The sequence below is a fragment of the Peromyscus californicus genome, unplaced genomic scaffold, assembly GCF_007827085.1.
Source record: "Peromyscus californicus insignis strain IS unplaced genomic scaffold, ASM782708v3 Scaffold_13__1_contigs__length_99412109, whole genome shotgun sequence".
In the NCBI taxonomy this organism is placed as follows: domain Eukaryota; kingdom Metazoa; phylum Chordata; class Mammalia; order Rodentia; family Cricetidae; genus Peromyscus; species Peromyscus californicus.
This window is the reverse complement of record NW_026294424.1, coordinates 95,357,457-95,370,721: the sequence shown is the minus strand read 5'-3', so window position 1 is coordinate 95,370,721 and position 13,265 is coordinate 95,357,457. Positions and strand designations below refer to the sequence as shown.

General features: G+C 41.9%; 1 protein-coding gene across 1 annotated transcript in view; it reads left to right on the top strand.

Moving 5' to 3' along the window:
* LOC128108988 (ATP-binding cassette sub-family G member 3-like) overlaps positions 1-13,265 on the top strand; it is a 48,017-nt gene that overhangs the window by 19,813 nt on the left and 14,939 nt on the right. The window contains exons 9-11 of the mRNA XM_052736011.1: positions 635-717; positions 6,096-6,185; positions 7,610-7,734. Of these exons, the coding sequence (XP_052591971.1) occupies positions 635-717; positions 6,096-6,185; positions 7,610-7,734 (298 nt within the window). The remainder of the gene's footprint in view (positions 1-634; positions 718-6,095; positions 6,186-7,609; positions 7,735-13,265) is intronic.

Genomic DNA, 13,265 nt, shown 5'->3' with positions numbered 1-13,265 from the left:
GCTCCCCACTTCTTAGCACACAAGATCCCACTGCTAGGAACTGGGTTGTGAGTCATCTTCAGTTTTGTTATTTGGTTTGCAGTTGAGGGGATCAGGGCTAGGTCTAGTGTATGTTGTGCAGGGCTCTGCCACTGAGCTGTCCCCTGGCCTGGGGTGAACTTGTTTCTAACTAGAGTAAGGAAAGCCCGAGTTCTTTAAACCACTTGAAGTAGAAATTGCACATGTTCGCTGCACCAGAGCTGAGGTCTCAGTTCAGGTGAACACTTTGTCTCTTACTTTGGTTCGTCCCCAACCTCCCCAGGCACCTGCATTCTCTCCACCTGTGTCATCCATGTTTCAGAACCTGAACTGAGCCCTTCACTGGCCGTTCCTGATGGAGCACTGGGAGAGGTCTTAGCTTTCCCAGGGTCTGTACTGTCAGAGCCTCAGACTGCAGAGACCTTAACTTTCAGTTTAACACACAAGCAGCCTATTAACATGTGTGTTAATATTCTATGGACTCTGGCCAAAGTATAGTGTTTATCTCACTGGAGAGATCTGATTAGGAAACCATATATCTTAAAATAATGGACCATGTGTTGAATACTTTAGACTCCTAATGGAAACTTTTCTTTTCCCATTTTCTTTTTGAAAGGTAATTATCACAATCATAGTGGCCGTGCTTATGGGCATCACTTTCCGTTTCCTACGAAATGATTGTACTGAAGTCAAGACCAGGTAAGCAAACTTGGATCCTGATTTTGAGAAATTCTGTCACTTTTTTAGAGCTTATATAAATCCATTAAGAATTAGAATTTGTGACAAGAACAGAATAACCATTTTGTCGTGTGACAGAGTGTGTTGGTACATTGAAAGCTAAGTGGAACAACTCACTTTTCACATGTGTTTATGTGTAGATAATATGAAAGTATACATTTCATACCTAAATGTAGGGCATTTTTTCTTCTTCTTCCCGAATAGAATCAGATAGCTCTGAAAGAAGACTCCACATACTACCCACTCCCGATTCCTGGCATCAACCATTCTACTTTCTGTCACTGAATGTGACTAATGGCGAACCCTGAATTGGATTCACACAAGCATCTGGGTTTTGATGTTGTTTGGGTTTTGTTTTTGTTTGATTTGTCTGGCTTGTTTCCATTGGTGTGACGTCCTCGGGTTCATCAAAGTGTGGCACGTGTGGGAATATCTTGGGCTCTGTAAGGCAGAATAATAGTCCATTGTGTGTGTGTGTGTGCTGTGTTGCTTCCCATTCATCTGTGTCTGGAAATGTGGTTTGCTCTCACCTTTGACTTCTCTGAACTGTGCTGTTGAGTGTGCAAGTACATCGCTTTGAGCTCTGGACTTTTGCTCTTTAAGGTAGAAAGCTTGAGTTGCCAAATCATAGGCCATTGGGTTAATTGTTTGAGGAACTGCTGTCCTGTCTCCAACTTCACTGTACTATTTTATATCCTCACCAGCACAACCCAAGGGCTCCAGTATTTCCACATTCTCACCCAAACTTATGTTCTTTCTTGTTTTGAATAAGATATTTAAGAAAAAATAAATCACAATTCATTGGATTTTTATGAAGTATCTGCAATTTTCCATTTTAAATAGGAATGATTTTTTCACTCCAATATATTTATTTCTTTAGCATGTATATACGTGTGGGCATATACGAGGAGGTCACAGGACAAATTACAAGAGCTGATCCCTCTATCACATGGGTTTCAGAGATGGTCCTCAAGGTCATCAAGAATGGCGGCAGTCATCTTACCTGCTGAACCATCTTTTGGCCCTTAATTTTTTTCTTGCTATTGAGTTATAGTTGTTTCTGACATGTGAGTTGCCTACCAGAACACAATCCACTTATATTTCTTCCCTTCTGTGTATTTCCTCTTTATTCTGTTTATAATGCCTTGGTGCATAGATGTTTTTAGTTACCTATTTATTCTTCCTTTGTTGCTCCAGTGTCAATTTTCTTGAATATATTTGATTTGTTTGATTGTGCATCGCGCCTCTGTGGCTTCAGCTTCCATCCCTGCCTCCAAGATCCTGCCTTCAATTCCTGTCTGACTTTCCTTGGGGATGAACTCTGACCTGAGATATGTAAGCCAAATAAATTCCATTCTCCACAAGTTGCTTTTGGTCATGGTGTTCACATAGCAACAGAAACCTAAGTAGGATAGTTTGAAACACTTCCTCAAGATCATCTATGGAATGAAGCTATTAAATTAATCTCAGGGTCAATATCAATATTTACTTCATCAGTAACGTTCAAGAGGCCAGAGATGCTTCTGGATCCATCATACCCTTTGTATATTGTCCAAGTAAAAACTAGGTTTGAATTTTGTGGCATGTGAGCTCCTTTTGCTCAACAGCATTATAGGGTTGAGGTGGCAGCCAAACATTAAGGAGAAGGCATTGCAAAAAACAATGAGATACAGACATTTATCCTGTGCATACTTACATGCCTATTTAAAATAATTTACCGAAAATTCATGTGAAGTCTGATGTTCATTAGAGCACTATGCATAGTAACCAAGTTAAGGAATTTAAGGGTCTGCCAACACATAAATAGTAAAGAAAAATGTCACTCATTTGCTGCTTATTTTTGAAACAGGAATTTGTAACAATATGGATAGAATTGTAGATTTTTCAGAACATCATGCAAAGTAAAATAATCCAAACCCAGAAAGACAAACATGTTTCACTTACATGTGGATTATAAAGCAATTGACCTCCAGGCAGCATAGTGTACACTTTGCCAGGGCAGTGGAGAATGAGGAGACACATAAGAGTGTAAAATCTGTTAAGTAGAAGAAGTAAGATTTTTTTCCTTTGAGACAGATTGTACAGCACCTTCAATCCAGCAAATATTAATACACATTTTAAAGTTTCTGAGGATATATTTCTAATGCATTACCTTTAAAATGATGTATATTTGTAGTGACAGGCATCACCTAATTTAGGTTGATATAATTATTTTACAAAATTGTTCATGAATCATGTTAGTTTTATACCTTAAATGTGTAGCTATAGGTTGTCAATCAATAATTATAATAAGTAAAAACTCAGATTAGAAAGTAGATGTGGTATATAAGGTTAAGTATGGCTAGGGCCATTAGGTTCCCTTTTTAAGTTCTTGGTTTTGTTGATAAAAAACATATGAAAGTAAGCACAGATGGAACTTGAGGACAACTTGAATGCCCTGAGCACCGGAGAATGGTTGTGTGTGGGAATAGAAGAGTGGAGAGAGAAAGTTGTACATTTAGTAGAATAAAGTTAGACAGATGAGCCTTGAAAGAAAGTCTGGCTCTTTAGGAGAGGAGGAGAATCCCATGTCCTCTGCTCTATGTTTAGTCATGGGGTGCCCAGCTCCTCCACTCAATGTTTGGTCATGGGGTACTCAGGTCCTCTGCTGTATGTTTGGACCTTTGAGGCAGGGATACAGTTGTGACCTGACAGGCCCAGAACTTGTCATGTAGCCCAGGCTGGCCTCAGTCTGCAGTAGTCCTCATGCCTCTGTCTCCTAAGTCCAGGAGTTTGGAGGTCTTTCTGCTCTTCTCAGAGTCTTACCCATTCTTAGGCTGTCTTTTTCTTTTCCTTCCTTCTTCTTTAATCTGGTCTTTGGTAGATTATAAAATGGAATTTTTCTTTAATGTAGTAGGAAACCTAGTCTCCGGCAAGGTCTCCCTCATCTGATCTGGATATCTAACAACCACTGTGTACCTAGATAAAGAGAGTCAGTGACCTCTGACCGTCAGTTGAGAAGGTGTTTTGTAGCTGGCTGTTACGACCCAATCATGCATCTGCCTAGAGGAACCTGACATGTGTGTCCAGGAAAACTACAGAGGGTCTTTTCTTCCCCCTCCTCCTGCTTACCATCCCCTATCACACCAACATACTATTTCTTCATAAATAAGCATGACTGAATGCCCTGGCCAGCGGGGTGTCAACGGGGGCGACCCACCTGTGGGAAAGAATAAGAGGGATGGGGGAGACACGAGAGAAGACAGCAAGACAGTGTGTTCTGATCAAGCTGCAAATTTTATTCTCCTCAGCAGGGCTTATATAGCATGGGAGGGGGAGGGGAGGAGGGAAGGGGTGCATGACCAAGGGGGACGTGCAGGTAAAGGGCTAGGTGCAAGTCGTGAGGCTGCTAGGTGGTAAGGTCACTGGTCAGGGCCCATTGTTCTGTTGCTATGCTACCTGACCTGCCTGACCTGTTCTTTATCTTCAGGGGCATCCGGTTTAGGGTAGGGGCTTGTTCTTTGGCCTAGCTAGTACTTTTCCATGGTCCATGTTTGGTCTCTGACAACTGAATTTATTTTTCGAGCTCTCTGGAAACCATGCAGGAAGTTGTTGGCCTATTTTAAGGATAATCAAATCAAGACCTTACAGATGTTTCTGCAGTTCACGTCTGTAGTAAGTTGTTGAGTAGAGATTCCCTCCACTGTTTCATGTTTTCATCCTTACTCTTCTGTGTAGCTAGTTTTCCTGCTTCTCCCACAGTCAGGACAAATCTCTCTCACCTGCCAGTCCCACAGCCGCTCAGACCCGACCAAGTAAACACAGAGACTTATATTGCTTGCAAACTGTATGGCCGTGGCAGGCTTCTTGCTAACTGTTCTTACAGCTTAAATTAATCCATTTCCATAAATCTATACCTTGCCACGTGGCTTGTGGCTTACTGGCATCTTCACATGCTGTTTGTCATCATGGCGGCTGGCAGTGTCTCTGACTCAGCCTTCCACTTCCCAGCTTTATTCTCCTCTTTGTCCCACCTATACTTCCTGGCTGGCCACTGGCTAATCAGTGATTTATTTATTGACCAATCAGCAACACACTTGATATACAGACCATCCCACAGCACTTCGTAACACAGCCAACTGAATATGAAAACTCCTTGGAGTTTTATTAATCTTTATGTTTCTCTCTTTATACATTAGGAATGATGCTTACCAACTTTGTTAGTTAAATTGGAGTGATGGCTTGGGCTGCCATGACTGAATATCACAGACTCGGTTGATTTAAAACCAAATGTGTCTCCACACTGTAGTGTGAGAATCTGAGGTGAGGATTCTCTCCCAGCCTCTTCCTGTCTGGTCACCTTGTCTCAGCCCTCTCCTGGCAGACACTGCAATGCTGTTTCTTCCCATGATGAGGACACAGATGACATTATGGGGCTCAACTCTCATCATTTCATCTAAAACAAATTAACTTTTAAATTGCATACTCTAGAATCATTACATTTAAGGGTCTTTATCCAATTATTGCATTTTAGAAGACACACTTCAATTAATAGATATCACTGAGGAGACAAAGAGGAAAATATCTCATGAGACTCATATTTCCTGATCTTTTTAACCAGAACAGTTATACATTTTCCATATTTCTTTTTCTAAGTACTTATTTTATTTTTATGTGTATGAGTGTTTGCCTATATGTACGTCTGTGTTTTGCCTGAGATCTGTGACTATCAGAAAGAGGCATTGGATCCTGTTTTGCTCTGATTAAGCTCATGACCAAAAGGCAAGTTGGGGAGGAAAGGGTTTATTCAGCTTACATTTCCACATTGTATTCCATTACTGAAGGTAGTCAGGACCTAAACTCGAACTAGGCAGGAATCTGCAGAGGTCATGGGCAGGTGCTGTTTACAGGCTTGTTGCCCATGGCTTGCTTACCCTGCTTTCTTATAGAACTCAGGACAGCCAGCTCAGGGACGCATTCCCACAATGGGCTGGGCCCTCCCCATCCATCAGTGATTAAGAAAATGCCTTACAATTAGATCTTTTGGAGGTATTTTCTCAGTTGAGGTTCCCTCCTTTCAGATAACTTTAGCTTGTGTCAAATTGACATAAAACTAGCTAGCACAGTCTCTACTTGAACTCGAGTGACAAATGGTTGTGATCCACTATGTGGGTCCTGCCAACCAAACCTGGGTCTGCTACAAGAGAACAAGCAATCTTTACTGCTGAGCCATATCTCCAGTACTGCTTTATTTTTTTTTTTTAAATTAAGAATTGATCCGTGTAATGTAAGGTGTATTGGAAATCAACCATCCTAATGTTGAATTTATTGTTGTTTTTGCCTCCATTCTCTCCTTGCAGAGCCAACCTGCTCTTCTTGCTCATAGGCTTTCAGAGCATCACAAGTGTGACCGCTGGGGAACTCTTTGTGATCGACAGGAATCGCTTTTTGTGAGTAACCCTTTGCTCCAGAAGCAGGCATCAGGGGCTGGTGATCAAGTGAACTACATTCATTCTTAGGCCTAGAATCTTATCTCATAAATTGCCAGTAATTTCCCCTTTTTCTTATTTATTTAGTTGAAAATAAATAAATTACGAAATTTTGTGTTTATCATGCGGTATCATGATTTTTGAAGTAGGTAAAGAGATTATTAATATTAACTGAAAATGGATGAGAAATCAAGAGCACAGGTGTCTGCTGCTTAGAGAAAGTTTCAAAATTGGGGTGAGATCATCAGATCTCAGTGCTGCAGACCACACAGTTGTATGGGGCTGAAAATAACAGGAAATGCATTAACCCCCCGCCAAATAAGGATGTCAGGGGTTTCACAGAGCTAAAGTGTGGTGGGTTCGGCAGCACATTGGAGTTGGAGAGGTACAGCTGCACAAGAATGAGAGTCTCCTCTTGATGGAGGGCTGGAAAGAGCCAGACAGCAGCTGTGTAGAAAAGGGCTGTTTATCTCCTGTGCTTTTCAAACATGGAAGAACCTTTTCCTGGTGGCTTATGCTTAGGATTCACTGCTCTCAAAGATGGCCAAGATTTTCTCCAAGTGCATGCCCAGGAGAGAGGAGCTGAGGGCCTCACTCAGTAGTTAGAGTGCTTTGTGTGCCTGAAACCCTGTGTTAGATTCACAGTACCACAAACCCTGAGCATGGCTGTATTCCTGTAATCCCAGCACTTGGGGCCAGGGTAGAGGCAGGAGGATGGTCATTCTTGGCTATATATGGAATTTAAGGCCAGCCTGTAGAGGTGAGTCTGTCTCAAAACAAAACAAAAACCAGAGATGAAAAGAAGACACTGGGAGGGGAAGAGCTTGGGATCTGGAAGGGCTGGAAGGGAAAGGATCAGGTTCCGTATCTGGTAAAGATTCACAGTTGTACAGAGAGATTACTAAGGAGTACATCTGTCCTAAAGTGAGAGTAGCTGGAGAGAAGGATGTTGTGTCCTGAGGCTGCACTGTGACCTCAGAGTGACAGTGTCACCTTCTTCATGAGAACTGGAAGGAGAGAAGTCTCCATGACCACTGTCTGAGGTGAGGTAGGAATGAGCTGCTCCTCAGGGAACCAGCTTCAGAGGGGCAGAGACTCTGAGAAGAGGCACATGGGGCTGCTTCCCTGGAGGGTCTGTTGTCTGACCAGAGTGGGCAAAACAAGGTAGAGTTCTCTGATGGGGAGAATCCTAGTGAGAATGTCATCAGGATGCTGGCCTAGAGATGCTGGTCCCTAAGATGGGGATGTGTATGGGAGTCAGCATGGAGCATAGGGGACACTGTCCTGTTAGGCTCCCTGTCAAGACAGTAGTCAGCTTAGCCATCATCTCACCTGTGTCTTCTGGACTAATCTAAGGATGTTTAACATGATCTTTGTCTCTCCAGACATGAGCATACCAGTGGATACTACAGAGTGCCACCATATTTCCTTGGGAAATTGCTGGCTGAGCTGGTACCCAGGAGGTTATTGACAAGTATTATATTTACTGTTGTACTATTCAGCATAGCAGGTAAGTGACAAAGCAAGAGAATGTGTCTTTACTCTTGGAGGAACGTGTTTTGCTTTGTACAACTGTGGCAAGTCTAAAGTAGAAATGCATAAGTAGAAAAGCATGTCTCCACTGTGTGCCATCTAAAACAGGTGTTCAGCCGGGCGGTGGTGGCTCACGCCTTTAATCCCAGCACTTGGGAGGCAGAGGCAGGTGGATCTCTGTGAGTTCGAGGCCAGCCTGGACTACCAAGTGAGTTCCAGGAAAGGCGCAAAGCTACACAGAGAAACCCTGTCTTGAAAAAAAAAAAAGTTAAAACAGGTGTTCAGTGTGAGGAAAGTCTCTAAGACTTTTTCACAAAATACTACAAGAGCTGTTTATGAAACTTTTTACTAGAGATTCTGTGTATTGTAATGAATGTAGATATAATGTACCCATTTGATAGATATCTATTAATACATATTGTAAAAGTTGTATTTTTCCTTTGTGGGTTTATGTGTGTGTGTGTGTGTGTGTGTGTGTGTGTGTGTGTGTGTGTGTGTGTGTGTGTGTGTGAACTAAGTGAATGCGGTGCCTGGGGAGGCCAGAAGAGGATATCAGATCCCCATGAACTGGAGTTACAGAATGTGAGCCACCATGTGGGTGCTGGGAATGGAATCCAGGGCTTCTGAGATAACAGCATATGCTTTTAATCAGTGAGCCATTTCTCCAGAGCAGCTGTATATTTTTCTGTGTTTCTGTGTAAGTGTCTCTATATGTAAATAAAATATAGAAAAGTAGATAATATCTCACACATATGTATGTGTGTAAAAGAACTTAAATGTATACAGTGTCTTATCCTACCTAATCTGACAAAGAGAGAAGATACTGAGTTTGATGTTTGTTGAAATTATATAATATAAATAGTTATTTGAAATATGCGTACAGATTCATTTGTAAATTTTGGTTATGCTTCACCCTAGATTAATTGTTCAGAATTCCCATAGTTCTCAAACACACACACACACACACACACACACACACACACACAAGATAAGCACACACACACACACACACAAGATAAGCACACACACACACACACACACAAGATAAGCACACACACACACACACACACACACACACACACAAGATAAGCACTGATAAAGCTTAGACAATTCTCATTCAGAACCGGTCATTAGGCCATGGGATGGTTATGGGAAATGTACTTCTCCTGCAGGACTGACAACCTGAATTTGATCCTTGGGATCCACATGGAAGAGAGAATCACTGGAGAAATTTTTCCTTCAAATCCACATGCACACCATGGCAATTGCACATCATGGCACATGTATACCATGATACATGCTCACCCATATCTATACATGCATTATACATACCATGATAATCATAACAATAACATTAAAAAAGGTTAGGCATGGAAGTCAGCTCCCCCAGGATGTAACCGTGCCCTTGTGACTGTTATAACACAGGACTGTGCCTGACTCATAGCATTAGCTCCATAATTACATGTAGAACATGTAATTATGAACATCAGCTTGTGGAACCCATCACCTTCCTGCATAGCAGTTACATGGTGATTTCCTAGGGGACACTAAAGTTGGACGAACCCTCCCATCCTCTAGATATTAAAACAACTGCCTGGCTGTTTAATCCTTGCCTTAGGTTTCTAATGCTGTGATAAACACCATGACAAGAACCAACTTGGGGAGGAAAGGGTTTATTTCATCTTACAGTTCAATGTACTTCAAGAAGGGAAGATACCTCTGCCTGTGGTGCCAGCCTCCATCAGGACAGGGCTCAAAGGGAAACCCAGAGTTAGGGCATACTAGACTTTTTTTCTCTGAGGGGGTTAGGGGAAAAGACACTCACACAGTCTCTTGCTGGTTTCCTTCAGACCTTTTCTTTGTTCTACTTTTGCGTTTTCTATTCTTCATTTTCCTGGAGATTTCCGTCTCTCATTCTTGATGTTTTCCTTCTAACTCTATCTTTATTCTTGATGTTTCCCTTCTAGTTCCTTCTAACTCTCTTATTCTTGATGTTTTCCTTATATCATTCTTTTTTTCTTATTTTAATTATTAAGAATTTTTTTATTCATTTTACATACCAACCATAGATTCCCCCCTCTCTCCCTCCTCCCAGCCTCCAGCCTTCTTCCCCACCCCCACCCCCTATTTCCACCCCCTCCAAGGCAACACCTCCCATGGGAGTCAGAAGAACCTGATATACCCAGTTGAGGCAGGACCAAGCCCCTCCCCCTGCACCAAGGCTGTGTAAGGTGTCCCACCATAGGCAGTGGGCTCCAAAGAACCTACTCATGCACCAGAGATGGATTCTGATCCTACTTCTAGGAGGCCCCTTAAGTAGATCAAACTTCACAACTGTCTTGCCTATGCAGACGGCCTAGTCCAGTCCCACGGAAGCTACACAGCTATCCGTCCACAGTTCATGAGTTCCCACTGGTTTGGTTTGGTTGTCTCTGTAGGTTTCTCCATCATGATCTTGATGCCTCTTGCTCATAGAATCCCTCTTATCTCTCTTCGACTGGACTCCTGGAACTCGGCCTGGTGCCAAGCTGTGGGTCTCTGCATCTGCTTCCATCAGTTACTAGATGAAGGCTCTATGATGACAGGGTATTCACCAATCTGATTACTTGGGTAGACTAGTTCAGACACCCTCTCCACTATTGCTAGTAGTCTAAGGTGGAGTTGTCCTTGTGGATTCCTGGGAACTTCCCTAGCACCCAGTTTCTCCCTATCCCCATGATGTCTCCCTCTCTCATGGTTTCTCTTTCATTGCTCTCCCACCCCTTCCCTGTTCCAGCTCGACCATTCTATTCCCTTATGTTCTCATCTCCAATCCCCTACCCTTTATTACCCACCCCCCCGCAGTTTACTCATGGAGATCTCATCTATTGTACCTTCTCAGTGCAATCCATGTGTCCCTCTTAGGGTACTCCTTGTTTCCTAGCTTCTCTGGATCTGTGGTTTGTAGTCTGGTTATCCTTTGCTTTTCATCTAGTATCTACTTAGGAGTGAGTACTTACTTCTAACCCTCTGATTCTTTTGTTTTGTCTTGTTTTGTTTGTTTGTAGACTGTCTCTTGCCATGTAGCTCTGGCTGGCATCTCAGATCTGTACCATTAAGCTGAGCTTGAGGATTCAACTTTGGACACAGTAAAGGAGAAACTGTGAGGTTAGTCAAGAGAAACATAGTGGGAAAGGGACTGAGTTGCTTTTCAGAGAAGGTCAAGGCTTGAGATGTGCAGTTGGGGTCACACTAAACCATGTATTTGAAAATCTTTCTTTCTTTCTTTCTTTCTTTCTTTCTTTCTTTCTTTCTTTCTTTCTCTCTCTCTCCTTTCTTTTTCATTATTTTTTTATTTAAAAGTATTTTTTTCATTTTATATACCAACCACAGTTCCCACCCCCCCTCCTTCTGCTCCACTCCTCCTCCTTCCCAACCCAACTCCTCACAGAGGGTTAGGCCTACCATGGGGAGTCAACAAGTCTGGTATATCAATTGAGGCAGGACCAAGCCCCTCCCCCCTGTATCAAGCCTCAGCAAGGTATCCCTCCATAGGGAATGGACTCCAAAAAGCCAGTTCATACACTAGAGATAATACTGGTCCCTCTGCCAGTGGCCCCACAAACTTCCCAAGCCACACAACTGTCACACATACATTCAGAGGGTCTAGTTCTGCCCTATGCAGGTTCCCCAGCTGTCAGTACAGAATAAATGATCTCCCACTAGCTAGGGTCAACTTTCTCTGTGGGTTTCCCCATCATGATCTTTACCCTTTTGCTCATATAATCCCTACCCCCTCTCTTCAACTGGACTCCAGGAGCTCGGTCCAGTGCTTAACTGTGGATTTCTTTTAGGTTTTCCAGTTTTGTGGAGTACAGGTGTTTGAAGTATGACCTAATGATTCTCTGGATTTCCTCAGTGTCTCTTGTTATGCCCCTTTTTTTCATCTCTGATTTTGTTAATTTGGATATTCTCTCTCTGCCTTTTGGTTAGTTTGGATAAGGGTTTGTCTATCTTGTTGATTTTCTCAAAGAACCAACTCTGTGTTTCATTGATTCTTTGTACTATTCTATTCTCTTTGTTTCTATTTTATTGATGTCAGCCCTCAATTTGATTATTTCCTGGTGTCTGTTTCTCCTGGGTGAGTTTGCTTCTTGTTCTAGAGCTTTCAGGTGTGCTGTTAAGTCACTAGTGTGAGATTTCTCCAACTTCTTTATGTGAGCATTGAGAGCTATGAATTTTCCTCTTAGCACTGCTTTCATGGTGTCCCATAAGTTTGGAGATGTTGTACATTCATTTTCACTGAATTGTAGGAAATCTTTAATTTGTTTCTTTATTTCTTCCTTGACCCAGTGGTGATTCAGTAGGGCATTGATCAGTTTGCATGAGTTTCTAGACTTTCTATAGTTTGTGTTGTTGTTGAAATCTAGCTTTAACCCATGGTGGTCTGATAAGATACAGGGGGTTATTCCAATTTTTTTGTATCTGTTGAGATTTGCTTTGTGACCAAGTATGTAGTCAATTTAGATAAGGTTCCATGAGGTGCTGAGAAGAAGGTACATTCTTTTGTGTTTGAGTGAACTATTCTATAGATATCTATTAAGTCCATTTGAGTTGTAACATCTGTTAGTTCCCTTATATCTCTGTTAATTTTCTGTCTGGCAAATCTGTCCGTTAGTGAGAGTGGGGTGTTGAAGTCTCCCACTATTAGTGTGTGGAGTTTGAATGTGTGATTTAAGCTTTAGAAATGTTTCTTTTACATATGTGGGTACCTTTGTATTTGGGGCATATATGTTCAAAATTGAGACTTCATCTTGATGGATTTTTCCTGTGATGAACATGAAATGTCCTTCTCCAGCTCTTTTGATTAATTTTAGTTTGAAGCCTATTTTGTTAGATATTAGGATAGCTATACCAGCCTGTTTTTTAGGTCTATTTGATTACAAAATCTTTCCCAACCCTTTGCTCTGAGGAAATGTCTGTCTTTGAAGTTGAGGTATATTTCTTGTATGCAGCAGAAGGACAGATCCTGTTTTTGTATCCATTCTGTTAGCCTGTGTCTTTTTATGGGCAAGTTGAGTCCATTGATATTAAGGGGTATTAATGATCAGTGATTGTTAATTACTATTATATTTTGTTGATGGTAGTAATGTGTTTGTTTTTTTTTTTTTGATGTTAGCAGTGTGTTTGTGTGGGATTTGCTGGTGTGAGATTACCTATTGCCTGTGTTTTTGTGGGTGTAGCAAACTTCTTTGTGTTGGAGTTTTCCTTCTAGCTCCTAATGGCTTCCTCAGCCTGCTTTCTTGTAGAACCTAAGACCATCTGCCTAGGGATCCACATTTGTCTAAGACCTCCTACATAAATCATTCATCAAGAAAATGCCCCCACAGGCTTGTCTACAGGCTAATCTGTAGCATGAATCTTAAAAGTTCTTATTAATAAAATCAAACCTGAGGCCAGTTATTGGGGTGAATGCTGGAAGGTCAGAGAGACAGAACAAGCCACAGCTAACCTCACCTGGCCCTTCTC